A 14,747-nucleotide genomic window follows, 5' to 3' on the forward strand; every position below is an offset into this window, starting at 1 on the left:
AAGAAGTTCATCAACGGCGACCACGTGGACTTCATTGCGCGCTATAACGCGGGCCAGCAGGCGTAGATTGTCGGCCGTGTCTTGACACGTTGGGAAACCACAAAGGTAATAAACTGTCTGATGATAAAGGCTACAGCCGGCCGATGCCACTGTCGCGAAGAACATTTCGAATACTACCGTTTGAAAGCTGACGACAGAAGAAGAAATTGGTGCTGTAAAATTCGAAGTAAATCCCATCCGTTTGTCCGTCTGTACGAACGTGTGTCCACCATTTTCGATTTCTGCGTTTGGCTTGGAACCGCTTCGTGACTGCCTGTTTAATTGACTGAAGTCCAAAGTTCTCGAGACGTTATGTAACAAAAGGACACACAGGCTATATTAGCAAGGGAATAGAAAATCGTCGTCGAGCACGGCGCCGTACAGCGGCAATGGTCTGGTTTTGTCAAATCGATTTGTTTCTGTTACTGCCGTCCCTCCAAACGGGGTTTCTTAAAGTATTCGTGGGTAAACCGCTTTTCAGACCGAGTGCTAGTATTTTTCGTGCTTGTAGATACGTATCGAACTACACTGCAGATATTGCACCATACGCACTCAATGTGAAGACCTGGCGTACTCATCACCAATCAATAAACAGTTACTTCGTTTATAAACGCTATTTTCGAAGTAACTTTTTTCAATGACTTTATGTAGTTTATGACAAACGTCAGCTGACCGTGGCAAGCCGTCCCATACAGGCCGTTCTGTCGCTGATAACGCTGTGATCGGTTCTAGCTGGGGTTGACAAGTTCGGCTATTAGGGGTCGCCCCCTACGAGGTAACTCTTATCTGTGTTTGCTTGTAGCGTTCAACAGTTACTTATTTAGAAACGATCCGTTCTTGCCCCAGCCGGATTAATGCAAGACTCGTCATTTGCTGCAATAATACGAGACAGCATAGAGCATACGTTCACGATTCTCTCCCGAACCACGCTCGCGATGCTTTCCTTACAACGGCGAACTCACTGGCACAATATAAGAAGCTATCGTATAATAAATAAACAGACTGCTGTATACTATTGGTAAGACTTGGCTGGCAATAAGAACGTAAGGATCAACAGGCACCAACAGCGAGAACGGTTCTGTTCGTAGAAAGCATGCGTAGAAATGTCGGTGCAGCCTTTGAAAGAAAAAAACGCTCGCAAAAAATTCGAAGGACAAGTGGAGACAAAGACCTAGAACCGGCGTTATCTGTGACCCGCTATCCGTAGTGTTCGTGACCATCGTAATGCAACGGGCCGCCTGCAAACTGCAACGTTAAAGGACATGATATTGGTAATTGTAATTGGTTATTCGGTTGCCATCGAATTTGGACCAGTTTTGTAACTGAGATCGGTCCGGGGAAAAAGGACGCTTAGCTAAAGAAATCAAGAAAAAGGCAGACGGGGGAATCCGAATTCGGAAAATTCTATTTGACCCGCGCGCATCCATAATGCAATAAATAGAGATAATGCTTCGTCGTTACCCGCAGATTTCTGTTACGTACACAAATCTGCTAATATATGGACAAGAGTGTGAAGCAGGAAACTGCGTCATACGAACGTGGCATAGTTCGAAATTAGGCACAATGTATTATATTGCTTTCTAACATATTCCACTTTCAAGGAAGATCCTAACCCATCCCTGGACAAATTCGGTTTAAATCAATACGTGTCAAATTATTGCCTTCGTTCGCCGTGGATAGTTCCTATCCTTTTTTGCTCAAGTTACCTTTCCCAGCCTCCAGTCGAGAAATACAGGCAAGGTTCTTCCTTTGCACTGTTCTGTCCATTCCAACGATACAAGGCATTATTATGCCATCTTCAGCCACAAACTCATTTCATTCTATCCATCTAAAGACAAATGGAGTATATTAGCAACAACGACAATGACAAGCCGTTTGATGCTTGTCTACGGATGCTTGAAAATACGTACGGCAGGAAGTCGTGGATTTTTCATGTGATCCAGTCGACGCTTCCTTGCTCGTATCAATCAACCATTGTTATGTGATGGTCATTTTGCAAAGAAAGCAAACATTTTAACATTATGAATTCTTTGTAATAGCGACATTATAACGACGACAACAAAAATCTTCGATAAAATCCCTCGCCTTTTCCTTGGGAAGAGCGCGAGGCTAGGAACGAGAAAGCACAGGTGAGGAGGCCACACGGACCAAACTAGTGACAAAACAGTTAGCCAGTACAAAGGCTGCAGCTACTGTGATGAATACCATGCCAGCACAAATACCGTGCGACCGAAAAATGACATCATTTCCCCGTCCGACGACCATCATCGGACCCGAAGCGCACATGCCTAGTAATTTGTAATAGCAGTTATGGTAGTAGTAATAATATGTTTGGCTGGTTGGCGTGCCGTTACGTCGTACGTTGCACCGTGGTGGATACCGGCATCATCATTGGCCTGCTTTTACAGGGAGGTCGATTGCTTTTCTTCGTCACAGATGGCGCTTTCAACGGTGGCGGTCAGCCTTGTCAGAGTGGCCGAGGCAGAAACAAAAATAGTCGTGCAGTTACAATATTGAGCTGGAATCAGAACCCGGCTTTTGGCTCCAGCCGCTTCTAAACTCTAGCAGAGATCTGAGCTAACATCACCAAGATCCCCATCAAAACCGCGATCATTGCCCTAACTATGGCCGCTGCCGTCAGTCAGAAGCGACCGCAGTCAGGTCCAAGGTACGCCAATTTCATCGTTTATGTCGATCATGGAGTTGTTTTTGTCCGCTATTGGACGAAACGACGAAGGATAATATGTCGGAGCCACTTTGTGCAGACACCCTAGCTGTTTCGTTACATTTTTTCCATCTTCTCCATTGCCGCCGTCGCCGCCACCGTTGTCTTCTTGTTCTTCGTTGTTCTCGTGTTGTCCAATAACAGCGATTGGTAACAGCTACAGAAAAAAGGCAAATGTAACTTGTACCATTGCTATCGACGTCTGCTAGCCCTGATGTTTTGGTCTCGATGCTGTCTCTGATTATTCCATCGCTCGACTGTTGCCACCATCGGCGTCACATCGGATTACTACACGATACGAAACTGGATGCTACTGTATTGCTGGGAGCAGCAGTGATGTCCAAGTCGTATTCTGTCTTCGATATGTGAAGTCCCGTTCTCGTGCCTTGTTGTATGAAGTCTTGTTACACGTCTCGCTAGCTGTTGTGGGATATAATTGTTGTCACAATTATTATGGCGAGACAGAGATACAAACGCACGGACATGGTGATAACGACGCTTCGGTAGAGGCGGCACATCGGCCTCAAGCCAGCAGACCGTAACTGTGGTACATCGCTAACATTAACGTAACAGCCTCTGTCCGTCCGTCTATCTGAGCGAGGAACATAACGTTTTGTTGGCGAGCGACCTTTCGGAGCAGGCACTGATTTAAGCTGGACGACTCCCGAGAAATGGGAGACGATCGAGGATTAGGACGAGAGCAAGAGAGTGCGAGTATGTTCGTCAGAGAATCGAGACAAGGAACAACTGTCAGAAACCACAACAACAATAAAACAAGCACTACCAATAACAGCGAAAGAGGGAAAAGTGAGTCATTACCAACATGAATAAGAAACAACAAACGACAAGAGAATGACCTTATAACGAGACACGAACAAGGCTCACGTTAGTAGTAGTAAATAGTAAAAGTAGGGCAAAATAAAAAACTGTACCTTAAAAAAGCCTACATGTACACATATGTACGTATATGTACCACTAGCTAGGCTACAAGGTAAAGGTTACTGGGTAAAGTCAGGTTAAATACAGAAAATTTTAACTTTTGATAAATCTTCTAGTCAGTGAGCCTAATGTGCCTTCCATCGTTCAGAGACTCAGGACCTTTTTTCGATGCGTACGGTTTTAAAATTTGGTTTAACAGAAAGGTAATAAAGCTCACAAGGATGCCACTGTTTGACCCACAGCGATGCTGAGATTGATCATCGGCAACATCAAATGTTGTCGTAATACGCATGGTTAAGCTTCAGATTTCAGCCTTCCGAAACAATAATGAACGGCAGTACCAGACGTAAGACACGATCTTTTTTTTTGGAAAAAACAAAATTTCTATCAAAAAATGCCTACCTTGAAACGAGAAGAAATCGAAAGCTCAATGAGCTTCACTGTTGGCCTTTATCGTAACACTTAGATACGATACTCGAGTTGTGAAGCCGGTTACTAGGTATAGGTATGGTCGAGATTGCTAGAATGCGGCTTTAATAGTTTGTAAATTTTCCCTAATGTTTTTTTAAATAACTGATGTCATAAATGATATTTCTGGCTCGTTCAATATAGACACACTTCGATTTCATTTAACATTATTCTCAAACAAAATTAGCATAAGACCTACTTTCAAGTGGTGCTAATAAGCATTGACTTAAGCCTCACAAACACACTCCCGGAAGTCTAAAAGTGTCCTCCTGAAAAGTTTATATCTTCACCTATAATAGCAGTTACGCACAATCAGCAAGGTCGATCGTGAACCGCAGCTTCAAAATAGAACTTCATAGAGACACGGTGGGCTGCTTGTTCCATATTGCTGGACCCGCTAAACTCAATAGCAGAAGTCGACTTCGCCGTTAGCCAATCGTCGGGTAAAATTGTCTATCCGCACCGCGAGACAAGTTCGTCTACGTAGGATATTCTATACTGTTATGCGTAGACGCGTATGACAACAGAATTTTTTCTGTACAGTTTAGACAGCGGTAGGAAATGTTATGGGGTCCTGTTTCCCTGTGATCGTCATCTCATCTAGTTTTTCCAGTTGGGCGTCGATGTCTGATTGATTCCGTCGCTTTTGTTGGCCTCAATTTTAAATTGGCGACAATTTATAGATGCAAGTTATTATGCACGAACTGTTTCTAAATGTACACAATGCAACGGATTTTAACTATTACTTGTAAATACCTTTGAACTTTGGTGCGGCGTTTAGATGTTCTTTGTTTTTACTTAATAACAACTCGCGTTACAACCTCGTTCCTATGTATAGCTCATCTATGAAAAGGTGGGCGTCCGATATGGGTAACGAGCAGCTTCTTCTGACAAAACAAAGCCAACGCCTAGCTTACACCAGTTTAGAATACTATATTGATCATGCATCTAAAAACAGAAGGGACCGACATTTAACAAGAATAGCTCAATAGATCCAGTCTTCATGTTGTCAGAATAAAAATTGGTTAAGTAAATGGCTTTTTAAAACGCTTGCTAGTTCCTGGGTCATCTAAAAATCAATTTTACGGTATCACGAGAAGGTAGGGCAGCACCTTGCAAGGCATCTATGGTCCCTTCCTAAATACTGGTGGCCGACGAATCCACAATTGCGGAACTGTTATCGTTTCGCTCGGGATTAATTTAAACATTAACTGAGATGCACGGGAGCGCAAACGAGGTAAAAAGCCAAAATGGATCAAGAATGAATGACAATAATACAAATAGAAATCATACAACAGATGCTAGATAAAAGCAGCTATACTTCGTACTTCGTAATGGGTACTGCCATTCTCAGTTTGTAACGCTGACGACGTGATCATGCAACCCGTGCTTGCGCGGGGTCATTATTATTATTGTGATTGCAGTCGTTGGTGCTACTGATGGCGTTGCCGCCAAGTATTATGTTCTTTCCCATTTTTCTTCCATTGTTCGCTGTCCGAATATATATACATATATATACAGCGGTAGCAACAATAAAAGCACAAACCCGCACATCATAGTCAAATACCTTCGGAGGAACTGACCAACCGCTCGGATACCCTCCTCAGCGGACTCCTGCTCTACAAAGCGTCACCGGAATCATTATTGTCATCATCACCATGAAGCACGCGTGAAGCCGCATGTTGAGCTACGCGTGCGTTTCACTTGAAAACAGCCCGCGGCAATTCGCGTCATAGCATAAAACCGCACATACACACACAGATATATAAGTGATGCGCACACGGATATAATATGGTGCATACGGTCAAATTCCAGTTATGCATGTGCGGAGCCGAAGGAACTTCGTGCAAAGCGACGTACTTGTCCCGTCGTTTCGTTCATTCTTTCATCTACAAATTCGTGCGTCCCTCGAGCGAAACGAGAGTCGTGTTTCTGCAACGTTGACGACGTCGATGAAGGCCACCGCTGCCAATACCAGCGGCAGGCGAACCGTGGCGACTCCAGCATCGCTAGAAAGGACCATTAGCACTACTGCCCTGCCCTTAACAATATCCCTAACAGCAGCAATATCAACATCGTCACAGAATTGTCATAGGATCATCGTCTGTAGTAGCCATAATAACAGCAGTAATAACGGCAGCAAGAGCAAAGGCTTCTGATTCTGAGTGGCACTATGAGTTCGTTCGTGCATGTGCGTGTGTGTGTGTATGACAGAGAGTCGTCGTGAAGATTCCCTTCATAGCAATGGCAACTCTACGTCGCTGATTTCGTCGCTTTCCTCACTTCCACCTACCTTCATTTTTGCTGCTATGACGTCTCTCACGCCAGCTTCCCCACCGCAAATGCTCTGTTTCGTCGTGGATAGCCGGCTGGCTGATGCGGTCACTCAAATCTATCCTGCATCTTTTCCCCTACTTCAAATAATTAAACACAAGAAAATTACCACTACAACCGCCGCAACTTCGGCAGCTAACGCCGCTGCCCATCGCTACCGACTGCTCCTACTGCTCGACCGCGACGAACAGGGCACGACGAAGCCCGACTTCGTCCGCGAACACGCTCACACTATGTATACCATCTATCAGGATCAACGTAGCGGCCATCAGCATGAACATCTCCATCCTTACCATCATCATTATTTCAGTGGTAGAATCCTTGCTTTCTTTCAGTCAGAACTAACTGCTGCTCTCGTAGATTTAACAGGGACGAGCAAAGCAACATTTGCCTAGCCCACTATCATCGTCTGTGCGTCTGAATTTATCTATGCAAAAAAATTTGCTGTTGTTGCTGTAGGCAGAAGCAGAAGTCGGAAAAACTTTCAGTCAACTGAAAGCCGCCGTCCGCCGGCTATCGGCTACCGGTCCGGGAGCTGTGAGTCGGTGGGGAAAAACAACGGTGAAGACCGAACAGACCACGACGGCCATTATGATTGTTGTTCTTGGTATCGGCCAGACCTCAGTTAGATATCTTCGGATGCCGTCGGATCCCATCGGGCTACCTCACGTCATCATAGTACAGGTTAGCTACCAGAATTACAGGAATCGCGCTTGAATATATATATATATATATATATATATAGAGAGAGAGAGAGAGAGAGAGAGAGCGAGAGGGAGAGAGAGAAAGAGAGAGTTCGTACATGTTTACTCTTTATTTGTTTTTCGTTTTTATTATGTTTTGCTAAACGAATTGATGGAATTTTGTGTTTCTACGTAGCCTTGCCTGCTACCATTTCGTCCAAAGATCTCTACCTATAGAATAATGCTTTTCGAGGGAGCGGGCTCACTTGTCCATATACGTTTACGTCTGATTTGGGGGTCTGATAATGATCTCTGTTAATTTCAGAGGAATAAGGGTGGACACAACGTAGCTACTGGTAACACTGGCAGATCGGAATGCGTTGACGGTTTAGTGCATCAGCAGCGGCAATAGCTTGACTCACCAAACTTACCGTGTTTACTTCAACATCTTTTGCACCAAGAGCGATTGGCGAAATTGGTCGAATTGCCTATTTAGTGACACTCACGAGTCACAGTAGTACGGTCAAGAGAAGAGGACAGGAACGAAATAGGACTACTAAATAGCACAGCAAAAATAACAACATAAAGTCAATTGCTACCACATATATATGTATAGCCACACATGTAGTGGTGGCGCATCGAGCTAAATTGATAACGTGATCTGGTCTGGAGAAAAATGCAATAGTAGATTTCATCCCATTGTTCTTCAGGAGCTAAAAGCAAAAACGGCCCCAGGGGCCGTAGGAAAGACAACTAGAAATCGTCCCATGCTTTTGTCGTCAATACACTGTTTCTATACTCGTATGGTTACGTCTTAGCCGTCTTCAGTGCCTTGAGGATTTTGAAAACGTGGACGCTGAAGAAGCCCAAACGTAGATAGAGGACAATCACAGGAGATAAAACAATGGCGTGAGGGCCAAGGCGATTCAATTTTATTGTTACATTACAGAGTTTGTGAGAGTGGAAAACAAATTGAGAATAGACCAATAAAAGGCGGTTCTAAAAATCCAGCTTTTGGAATCCACAAGTAGCCTTACTTACTAGACATCAACCATTGGGACACGACAACTGGACGGCAGTCATTACGTTGCATAAAGAGATTGACCGAAAATTATAGTAATCTAGTGATGTCACCGAGCCGAGGCTTGCTCAATGGGGAAAAAGGACAAAAACTATTCGAAAAGGTAATTCCTACTCTCCGTTTTCTTGGTAAAAGTAAAATAGCAATTTCACCGCTCGATACATGTCAATGGGGAGTGAAGTGCACGAATGACGAAACAGACCTTTTCGACTGTAATGAAGCTTTCAACTCTTTTCTCTCCTAAGGCCTAACAGTCCTATTGAGGATAGGAATGGAAACCCAATTTGTGGGTCGCATGCGGGTGAGAACGATAGGCCTACTGGTATCGACTCTAAACTAGATTTCCACGCTAGTTTTGATTTAAGTACGTCATATAATAAAACTTTTTCAGATTCAGGCCGAAAAAGCGTTTCATCCTTTTCTCTGATTGCTCCTTACATTCGTTCCATGGTTGCATGCTTCGTTAGTAGTCGACTAAATAAGCCTAGCTTTTGCTTTGCCTTTACCTCTACAGTCATTTTCAATATGTATGAAATCTATGATTTAATTTTTGCCTCTCTACGTACCTTAAGGATACAAGTTCCCATTTCTGTATCCTCTGCAACTGTCACGTTGTAGTAGCTCTGATCAAAGAGTGGTTCGTTGTCATTGAAATCGCTGACAGTCACACTGACCCGAGCGGTAGCCGATAACCGCGGGGTGCCGCGATCCCTGGCCACGACCGACAGGACCGGATTAGGATTGGTTTCACAGTCGACGTACGCTTTCGTCGTCAACAGGCCAGACACAGCATCCAGCTTAAACCAGCCACTTGGGTCGTCAAGCAGTTCGTATCGAAGCTCAGCATTCTCGCCCACATCGCGATCAACTGCTCGCAGCTGCAGGACAGAGAAGCCTGGTTCCGCTACTTCGGGTATGTTTACCGTGTACTCCGTTTGTGAGAACACTGGCGGATTGTCATTGACGTCTGTGACGGCTAGATTGAAAACAGATGACGCATTCAACGGGGGTACACCCTGATCTGTAGCCATTATAGACATCGTATAGTTGGCCTGCTGCTCACGATCCAGTGGTGCCTTAACCACAACAAGGTAGATGACGTTGTCGCGCGTGGTCAACCCGAAATGGCCGTCACCCCCATGGAGCGTCACGTTGATATTGGCGTACTCTTCGCGCGAGTCGGGGTCACTGACGGATATTCGTCCAATAAAATCGCCAACTTTTGCGTCTTCGCTGATTCGAGGAGAAGTGTCATCCGACAAAAATATGAGGCTAATTGTGGGTGTGTTGTCGTTGACGTCCGTGACGCGGATCGATACGAACGTCGTCGTCTCAAGGGGTTGTGCCCCGTTGTCACGGGCAATGACAACCAACTCGTGTAGCTCTTTCGTTTCATAGTCCAGAGGCTTGTTGACAAAAACCTCGCCAGTCTTTGCGTCGATCGTGAAGAACTGCTTCCTGTCGCTCTGTCGACGGCTAATTAAATATCGCACCTCACCGTTACGTCCGGCATCAGTATCAGTCGCAAATACGCGAAGAACTGATGTACCTACTGTTGCGTTCTCCGGGATCGTTGCCACGTACCGGCCCTGGTTAAAGATTGGTTGGTTGTCATTTACATCTTGGATAGTGATATTAACTCGGAGCGTGTCCTTGAGAGCGGGTGTCCCGCCATCGTACGCCTCGACTACGAGCGAGTAACTCGGTGTGATCTCCCGATCGAGAACTCCGTTCACCTGCAGATCGAGATAAAGAACCTCGTCCCGCTCCCTGTGGTATGAGAGCTTGAACGCGTTATTCGTATTACCTGAGATGATCTCGTAGCGCTGCGTGTTGAATTGTCCGAGGTCACGGTCGCGGGCAGGTGCTAACGTACGTTTCGCGTCTCGAGGGGCATTCTCGGCGAACTCTATTCGAATGAAGTTGGCCGGAAATTGAGGTGCATTATCATTTTCATCCTGTACCCGAATCACTACTCGCACATTCTCACCCATTGCGACCGGAATTGCCGTAAATGAGTATTCTGCTCGGCTTTCTCTGTCGAGAGTTGTATTTGTCCGGATCTCGCCTGTAGTCGCAACAACTACAAGATCACGATCAACATCGCTGTTCGCCACTGGCACAACATAATACGGAGGAGCTGGTGGGGGTGCCTGGCCGCCATTTTTCGGCTGTCCGATAAACCCAATCACTGTACCAAGTTGGACATTTTCACGCACTTCGAACTCTTGTAGGTACTCAGCGTTGACTGATCGCGAGCACACTATTAGCGCCAACAGTAACCCAGCGGTCAGCAGTTGCAATAGGGGACCGGCAATCCGCTTCATGGTTACGCGTCCCGCGTAAATACGCAAGGACGACTTTGCCCCCGGTCTCACCATTTAGCTACTGCCACCGCGTCACCTCCGTCACGATCAGGTCTCGACTCCGTCATCTGTAATCAAGCGTAAAAGACTTAATCGTTAGTAGTCTTTGAAATCTCAGTGGTGCAGTTAGTAATGCAGGTAAACTAAAGTTGTTTGGTGCAAATGCAGAACTCGAGGAAATATCTCAGCTCATTTAAACTTGTCTTTCCGTGGAAAGTCTCTATGGTAAAGAGAACCTGAAGTGCGTAATGTCTGACACAAGGAAAATTTACTGGGGTATTTCTCTAGTTGCTGCTGACTTCCGAGTAAAGCGAAAGTATTTAGTTCATTGGCTACAGCTACAGGCAAGGACAAGAGATGACCATTTTTATTTAAGAGTGACTTTTCAACGATTAAAATTAGAAAGCCATCTACCTAAATTAAAGCCATTTACTAAAAAGGCTAATTTCAAAAAAGTCAGGAATACACCAGGTGGGCATTGTTTTTACATTCTTATTTTCCCCGGATGGTTTTAACAAGCTAACCAGCCGGCTCTTAAAAACAAAGCAGTACTTTTTTGGTATAGGTGTGAAATCTCCTAGCGCTAATACGACACCTAAAAGCCTCTTCGTGTCGGTACGGCGACCCTTTCTATGTGAGACTTTCACAGCTTTTACTTAGCTGTTAGTTGCATTATATTTTTTTGTATAAACTGAATCCAATTTATGTTACATTAAAATGGATTACTTCATATTACGAGTTTTTTTTTCTGTTTTTTCTATCTACAAACTGAACAGGTAATTCGGCTCTGCGCCAGGCCGGGGAAAACAAGCTTTTTTCGCACCAGCCAAACAAACGGGTGCCGTTTGCCGCCGTTTCTGCTAAATGGTGTCTTTGGCGTCTTGCCATTCTACCGTCGCTACCAACACGTCTCCGTCAACATGCATATAATACGATCATCACGAACGAGCATATCTCGCCTCTTGCTTGGCTTCGTGCTCGTCTTCCAGCTCAGAGCCGTCACCGTCAGCCACAGCATTACCGTGTTGATTTTTTTTATCCCTTTTTATCTCTCTTCAGTAGTTCTCTCTCAACAGACCTTTTGGCGGTTTTCCTTTCTGTCGGCGTCTGCTGTTGTATCATGCCTTTTCCCTAGGAATATGATCCTGTAGCTCAAATGCTTATGTCTCGATCCCCTTTTTGATGCGTCATCCCGTTGCTTGTCATCGCGCAACAACATCAACGTATGATGACAACGATATGTCTCTCCACATTGTTGTTGTTGTTGTTGTCAATTCTGGTAAGGCTATTGCTGCGACAACTATTTCACCGTGTGCGTCTTACCATGTTGCTTTGTTGTAGCTGCTGGTTTTTTTTCAGGCTGCGCGGGCATACTTACGATCTGTAAGATTTGCTTCTCGACGCTGTCACGCCGCTATTGTTGTTGTTATCGTCGTATACCCGCGCATAATAATGTAGAGATGGATGTACGCATTCTATATCGATGGCAGGTCCGGGAGCGTATCGATTGTCGTGACGGGCCCGTAAAGCAGAAGCTCTGGGGAGCACCAGTCGCATCGCAGAACTAAAGCGAAATATCTGATGAATAGGAAGATGACCAGCGGCCGTATGTGGGCCGCAGCGGCTCCTAGCACCGACCAAGTGACTGAGTGACTGACGACATCGAACGAAAACACAGAGAAGGAAAGCCGCAGAGACAACTGCGACAAAAAAATGCAAGAAACAAGCAGAACTACCCCAGCATAGGCAACGACGTCAGCAGCAACGAACAGGATGGGAAGGAAAAACGAAAAACACGAAATCGGACACAACGAAACGCGAACAGTGACGAATAACCGGCAGGGCTAACGCGCCAATGGACAGCTGCAGCCGACTATAATGATATCGACGCCAACAACGTTTCTAAATGTCAGCTGAAAGCCACCCCAGAGCCTGAGCAGGCTGACGAATCTGATTGCTCGACAATGCAAGATGGAAGGGTCCGATTGACAGCTAAAACGATGACGAGGTAAACGATGAAAACGAGGAACATCGCCAGTGAAGAACGGAGGCTTTGCAACGTTACTCAAAAAAGAGCTAAGTAAAAGGATGATGTGCATGACTCTGTTGGTGACTACGGTCATGCTGAGAATCATATCGCAGCAGTCATGAACGATTGGCGAGGATCGGTCCGTGAAGTCGCAACCGGTCGAATTCTGATCTTCGATTTTCGCAAATCATTGTCATGTCTATCGTAATATTGGTGGTGACGATATCGGTTATGCGTGTTCTGGTCGGTGCTATGCGTAGGCAGCGGCTCCAGTTAAGTGGAGAGAAAATAAGTATGCCAATGAACGTGGCTATGTCCAGCAGGCTAACTGAAAATTAGGTTGACCGCCGTACCCGAGGTTTTCGTTCGGGTCAGTTAATCGTCCTGAGGCAAAGAAAGGAGCGTAAGAATGAGGGTGATTTGATAGAAACTTCAAATGATTTCGACTTAGATATATATTTCCCGTATTTAACGACTACATTTATAGAACATAAATGCAAGCGATGGGAGCCAACGTAGCTGCGTCCATTGAATACACAACAGTCAAGAAGATACCTTTCAAGTTTTGAAAAGTTCAGCGGCTCCAAAGCGGCTCTTTCTAGGGAATTTATCATTATTCTTTAATCAGGTAGAAAAATAACAATATATATTTCAACACAGAAATTAAATCGTAGCAATTAATAATGTACTCTAAAGGACCTCAAACATCGAACGATTGATGGCTATCTCCTTTGAAAAACCGCTGAGTATCTCCTGAAAGAGAGGCCCTTAGACGTTGTCCTGCTTCGTCTTCTAACTCAAAATCAACATTCCCCTCTGCACGTGTAGCTAATAACTCAAATATGGCGATAAATGGCAAGTAAATTTCTTTAGGAAAGGCGCAAGACTTTCCATAGTGTTTTTGCCCGTAAACTGGTCCACTTACGTGTCTGAAGATGTTGTGACATTTGACATAACTGACGCGCCATAGACAACATTACGTATCAAGGATGCTCTTAGCACTACTTATCATACCATTGTGTATTATACTGGCTATTACCTACAAATAGGCCACTAAATCTGGCAGGCACTTTTCATATCGATCGACTTCTTTATTTATAGAACGATTTTTACGCGACCTACGTGCTCCCGGAAACGTAATAGGACCCCTTTTACCGCAGCCAGCCTCGTCGTCATCCTCGAGACAACTACTGGATTACACATTCCCAGTAGACTGGTGCTCGCGGCGTGATCGACCTCTCCAATAGGAGAAAATCACCACCAAAAGTCGACCCATCGTCTATCTGGTGAACTCAAGCAAAGTCGTCCTCCATCGTTGAGACCATATTTTACCCACGGGTGAAAAGCTCTTTCAAAACCTAATCAAACGTAGCTGCTACAAAACCTACTCATTTAACCCAGCCGCAGGAAAACAAATAGCGATAGATGCGGCAAAGGACCGGTGCTTTATCAATGACAAGTTCTTCGGCGGGCCGATAACCTTTAAGTCGCCACTACGCCATTCTATCATAAGGCTACGAGCTAGCGTACACGTGTCTACGTACATTTGTGCACGAGTGCGTTTGTATAGACTGAAAAAAGAACCGAAATGAGTATTGCTGCTGGTTTGCTCTTTTACTGGTCGCGCTTTAATTGCGAATGCAGCCGTCGCTACTCACTGAGGGCTTGTTGACGCTGATACGCAACGGCTGCCATTGCAAAGTAGCACCGCGGGACTTCGTTTGCCGACGTTGCGCCCAGTGCTGTACCACAATCGTTGATTTGAAAGTCACGTTCTCAATTAACGGGAAAAAACAGGATCGGTTATTGTTCGTCGTGTGGGTTGCTCATTGCTTCTTTCATTTCTTTTGTTGCTGCGACAGTTGCTGCAGTCGCGCTTATTACCGCTGGCCGGAACTCGTTCTGTTTTCAGGGGTTGTCTTTCGTTTTCGTGTGCGAACCGCATCAGCAGCACTCGCGGCGGCGGCGGCGGCGGCGGCGGCGGCGGCGGCGGCACCACCATCGAAGCATCCGTTGCTAAGCCTCATTAATTTCACGAGTTCATGTCGTTCATCGTTTTCTGGTTATGGGTATTGTTATTGTT

The 14,747-nt window shown here is 45.3% G+C and overlaps 1 protein-coding gene and 1 long non-coding RNA gene across 3 annotated transcripts in view; one reads left to right on the forward strand and one right to left on the reverse strand.

Annotated features, from left to right (window-relative positions):
- Nucleotides 1-14,747, reverse strand: part of ds (dachsous cadherin-related 1) — a 68,380-nt gene that overhangs the window by 18,478 nt on the left and 35,155 nt on the right. The window contains exon 2 of the mRNA XM_022812417.2: nucleotides 8,836-10,703. Within this exon, the coding sequence (XP_022668152.1) occupies nucleotides 8,836-10,650 (1,815 nt within the window). The 5' untranslated portion in view covers nucleotides 10,651-10,703. The remainder of the gene's footprint in view (nucleotides 1-8,835; nucleotides 10,704-14,747) is intronic.
- LOC147754994 (uncharacterized) lies at nucleotides 2,220-8,215 on the forward strand. 2 transcript variants are annotated; one of them, XR_015316284.1, is made up of 3 exons: nucleotides 2,220-3,571; nucleotides 5,987-7,189; nucleotides 7,514-8,215. It is a non-coding gene; the product is annotated as an uncharacterized LOC147754994 (long non-coding RNA). The 2 variants fall into 2 exon arrangements; XR_015316283.1 differs by having other exon boundaries at nucleotides 2,220-7,189.

The sequence above is a fragment of the Varroa destructor genome, unplaced genomic scaffold (assembly GCF_002443255.2).
Source record: "Varroa destructor unplaced genomic scaffold, Vdes_3.0 BEIS01000006.1, whole genome shotgun sequence".
Lineage (NCBI taxonomy): Eukaryota > Metazoa > Arthropoda > Arachnida > Mesostigmata > Varroidae > Varroa > Varroa destructor.